Source organism: Sturnira hondurensis, unplaced genomic scaffold, assembly GCF_014824575.4.
Source record: "Sturnira hondurensis isolate 20B ecotype Veracruz unplaced genomic scaffold, ASM1482457v3 Scaffold0003693, whole genome shotgun sequence".
Lineage (NCBI taxonomy): Eukaryota > Metazoa > Chordata > Mammalia > Chiroptera > Phyllostomidae > Sturnira > Sturnira hondurensis.
This window is the reverse complement of record NW_028076324.1, coordinates 7391741-7396592: the sequence shown is the minus strand read 5'-3', so window position 1 is coordinate 7396592 and position 4852 is coordinate 7391741. Positions and strand designations below refer to the sequence as shown.

General features: G+C 57.0%; 1 protein-coding gene across 1 annotated transcript; it reads left to right on the top strand.

Annotated features, from left to right (window-relative positions):
• Positions 1-2668: 2668 nt before the first annotated feature.
• ATP5F1D (ATP synthase F1 subunit delta) lies at positions 2669-4852 on the top strand. Its single transcript, XM_037042363.1, has 4 exons — positions 2669-2905; positions 3427-3580; positions 4117-4205; positions 4338-4852. The coding sequence occupies exons 1-4, from the start codon at positions 2765-2767 to the stop codon at positions 4458-4460; spliced, it is 507 nt and encodes a 168-aa protein (XP_036898258.1). The 5' UTR covers positions 2669-2764; the 3' UTR covers positions 4461-4852.

The window sequence follows — 4852 nt, the reverse complement described above, 5'->3', positions numbered from 1 at the left end:
GGGGGAGGGGAGTAAGGGGAGGCGGAGCTTACGCTCCCTGACGCCCCCTCCCCACGCGATCCTCCCTCTCCTGCTGCGACTGATCTCTGCCCCCAGCCTCTGCAGCAAGATTCGTCGACCCTTCCCGTGGACCCAAAGGGTTGGGGAGGGGGAGCACCGTAGGATGCAAGACTATCTCCAGCCCCGGGTCCTGGAGTGCACAGACCCCCTCTTTATCTTTCCCCAGTCTGGGGGTCCTCAACGTACACACAGCTCAGGGTTTTCAGGCACATGTCCTCTCGTGTGAGGGTGACAGGGCTGATGATGCACCCTGCCTCATTGGGACAAGCAAAAATAATAGAACACAGCCTATGTAGAGTACCATCGATCGGGGCCTGCCCAGTGCTGGTGACAGCAGAACTACCCTGCAGAAACCCCACGCCTGGCAAACCCCAAAGCTGCTTTCTCTTCCTCTCCGAAAATCGTGCCTTGCCCTTCTAGATGCATAGGCCATCACCCTGCCATCAGTCTGATCCTGATCCCATTCCTTCCAGACCCCATAACCACACCCCTTCTTCTTCAGGGAAGGCCCACAATCCTCAGCGATGCCCAAGTTCAACCTCCAGGCATTTGCACCTGTAAGCACCAGGCCAAGACCATTCTTTCCCAGTTCAGCTGTAAGAGGCTCTGACCCCCTTCAACACTTCCTGCCTCTCCTCTTGGCTATGTCTGCTAACATGGCAACCACTACCCAGACTCCTGTCCCCTGCTACACTTTTTTTTCTCACTGTGGCCCTCTATGTGTTGTACTCCCTGTCCCCACTACATGATGACCTCCAAGAACAGGAACTCATTTAAGGCTGGGTTCCCAGGTATAACACAGGGCTGGCACCTAGGAGGGAGTGTGCTTATTGAGTGGATGAAAGGGTGAGCAAGGGGGCAGCTGAGTGGATAAATAACCACAAAAGTTGGCACCAGGTGAATAAGGATGGCATGTGCAAAGGCCCTGAGGTAGAAAAGTATGTTTGCAAGCCCTGGCTGGTGTAGCTCAGTGGATTGAGCACAGGCCTTCGAACCAGAGGATCGTGGTTCGATTCCCAGTCAGGGCACATGCCTGGGTTGCAGGCCGGTTCCCTGCAGGCCAACTCCCAGCAGGGGACACACAAAAGGCAACCATACATTGATGTTTCTCTCCCTCTCCCCTTCCCCTCTAAAGGTAAATAAATAAAAAAATAAATAAATGAGTAAAAAAAAAGAAAAGTATGTTTGCAGAAGACCGACATATTTGAGGGAGCAGGGGAAACCAGCTTGTGGTTCTCAGCAGAGTAATAAGATGGTCCCTCTGGCTGTGTGTGGAGAAGGTACCCATGTTGAGGCTGGGGGAGGAGGCTGGGACCATCCAAGCCATTGATGGTGGCCAGGTTGCAGAGCTGAGTGGTCAGGCTTTGCCAATGGGTCCATGGGTCCACCAGGGTATTTATTACACGATAACCTCAGGTTTTGGATCTAACAGGTGGTGTCTTTACTCAAGAGCCACACTGGAATGGGGATTGGAAAAAAGTCCAATGGATGGGTTTGAACAGTTGATTAGATAAATCAGGTCTCGATAATGGGTCCGGGCCTCCAGGAGAGGTCAGGTTGCACACACAAGGGCTTCCGAATGCACACTCCCCCATAACTAGGGCTGGGAACGGACTTTTTCCGGCAAGGATGCTGCCAGGCAGGGGAGTGGCCTCAGCGCCTGCCTAGACATTGCAGGGAGCTAGGACTCACGCTGCCCCTGGGGTTGGGAACCTCTGCAGCAGCCCCGCGTCGCAGACCACTTGCCCCGAGCCCAGGAGTGACACCCACTCCCCTGCGCCTTGCATTCATCTCCTTCTCAACAATGAATCTTCCCTTTCACCCTGGACTCAGCCTTTTCCCCCGAGCCCAAGGTGGGGGGCGGGGGCTCAGGACCCACCCCTGTGCGCCGACCTGCGTGCGTGCCCGCGGAGGCGCGGCGGCGACGTCAGCGCCGCGAGCGAGACTGCGCAGGCCACGGTGATGTCAGCGGAACCCCGGGCCGCCCGCGCACGCGCTCCTGCGTCAGCGCCGCGTGGGGGCGACAGCCCGGTGAGACTGGGACTAGAGCATCTTTGGACGCAGAGGCGCCCTCTCGTGGCGCTCTCGGACTTTGCAGCCAAGCTGTGCTTGCACAACACCGAAGGTTCTGCCCGCACTGGATGCTATTCCCGGGATTCCTGAACCTCTCTCAGTTGCAACCTGATTTAGTTGCACCCTTCACATTCTTTTGCACTTTTTAAAAAAGTATTTGTCCCCTCCTAACATACTATATGATTTGCTTAGTTATTACGTTGAATGTCTGTGAAACGCTCTCACCATCTACACCAGAAGTGGAGTCTTGGTATTTCTGATTTCTTTCTAGCTCCTAACATCCAATGAGCGCTCTCCAAATATTAAATTCAACGTAAGTGTCTCCTCCTCCGCGCAAGCTTTTGATCTCCTCATGCAGAACCGCCTAACTGACATTCCTCCCACACACCTGACAACTGAACCCGGAGCTGAAGCCGAAACGAAACTACAACCTCCAGCATGCCGCGGGCCTGGTAGTGTGTCGTCCTCAAGGTCGCGCGTAGCCACTAGGGGGGGGGGAGGAGGAGGTCGCATTCCGCGCATGCGCCCTCAAGTTTAATCCTTCTCCCAGACGTCTCCGCGCGTCGTCCTCCTCGCCCTCCAAGCCAGCCACCAGAGTTCGGCAGGACTCTGACCACCTGCCGGTTCCGTTATGCTGCCAGCCGCGCTGCTCCGCCGCCCCGGCCTGGGTCGCCTCGTGCGCCAGGCCCGCGCTTACGCTGAGGCTGCGGCCGCCCCGGCTCCAGCCGCGGGCCCAGGACAAATGTCTTTTACCTTCGCATCACCCACGCAGGTGCGGACGCTATTTCGGAGCCAGGATCCACATTCCACTCCCATGCAGGCTGGGTCTGAACCCCCCCCCCCCCAACTCCCATTCCGGATACAATTTCCCCAACTCTCAGGTCGCCAACTCCCATTACGGACCCGGGATCCGAGTCCCACAACCCCGGAACTCTCGGGCCTTCCACCTGGAATCCGACGCCCAAGAGCCCTACCTGCCCTTCAAGCCGGCATTGCCTTTCTTTGCAGGCACCTCTCCCGAGATAAGAACCTTCTGTGTGCTCCTCCCTTGAGGCACGTTCTCGTATCCTTACAGCATTTCTTTGCCGAAGGATTTGAGTGGCTGGATTTCATTCTCACAGATGATGGCACTGAGACCAAAGGACCAAACCCCAAGCGTCGGCCCCAGCGCCGCTGCTTCTGTGTCTCCCATGGCATTCAGTCCTGCCCCAGCCCATTTCACTGCTGGGGAGAGTAAGTCCTTATGGAGTGGGACTGGCCTGCAGTGACCTGCTCCCCGTGTGTCTTCTCCAGGTCTTCTTCAATGGTGCCAACGTCAGGCAGGTGGATGTGCCCACGCAGACTGGAGCCTTCGGTATACTGGCAGCCCACGTGCCTACCCTGCAGGTCCTGCGGCCAGGGCTGGTCATTGTTCACGCTGAGGATGGCACCACTTCCAAATACTTTGGTGAGTTCATCAGAAGGTTAGTTCCCGTATCAGTTGATACGGCAAGAAAAAGTACTGTGGGCACCCGAAGGACACAGTGGGAAGCAAGCCAGAAGCATCTTGCAGCCTTCATCTCGAGACTGGCTGTGGTTAAGTAGCATGTAGCAGGTTGGGGGAGGGTTACATATGCTGGGAAGAACAGTAAAACCATGCTGGGAGAGCTCTTGACTTAAAGAAGGAAACCTGTGGAGGAAGAAACTGGCTCTAAGAAGGCCTTCCACCAGCATCAGTCTTCAAAGCCTCAGCCAGAATTCAAACACAGCCCTCTGTTCACCTGACTTCTGCTCAGCTAGGGGGCTGGTAGGTGAAGGGAAGGGTCTGTGTCTCCATGCTCAGCTACCCGCAGATGTCCCTGGTGGCCCCTGGTCCCATGTGTTCTCTCCAGGTGCCCATCCCCCATGCCGGACCCCAGGGCTCCTGTGGGGACACTGTCCTGGTTCTGGGGCTGGTGGTTTCCCCCGAGCCTGGAGGTGATCTCAGTCCCAGTCCTCCCACAGTGAGCAGCGGCTCAGTCACAGTGAATGCTGATTCGTCAGTTCAGTTATTGGCGGAAGAGGCAGTGACACTGGACATGCTGGACCTGGCAGTAAGTATCCCAGGGGAAACTGAGGCACTAAGCAGGCACGAGCTAAGAGCTCCTGGCTTTGGGGGTGGAGAGGCAGGTGCCAGGCCAGGGACTCTGCTTGGCCCTCACCACCCACCCACCTATTTACTGCAGGCCGCCAAGGCAAACTTGGAGAAGGCACAGTCGGAGCTGTCAGGGGCAGCAGACGAGGCCGCGAGGGCCGAGATCCAAATCCGCATCGAGGCCAACGAAGCCCTGGTGAAGGCTCTGGAGTAGGCAGAGCGTGTCCCTCATCAGCATCAGCAGGGAAACTGAGGTCCAGAGTAGGACAGGCTGGAACCACTTCCCATGGGTCCATTATGACTGGGTGGGGGCAACTCCTTTGGGAGGGAGCCATGCTAGCCAACACAGCCACCAGGGGGCAGGGTAGTGCCAGTGTGTCCTACAGCACACTCCCTGGGCCCAGGCCTGCTGGGTGGGGGGTGAAGTCGGAGACCCTTTTCTGCCCTTGGGGGAATTTGTCTCCTGGGGGGCTGGCCTCCCACCTCCAGAGATTCCACCAACCTGACTTGCCACCTGCCACTCTCATCCCTGTAGAGATCTCTGCTCCTCGCCACCTTCTTTGGACAGCCTCTTGGCCTGCACCCCATTAAACACTAGGGACCCCA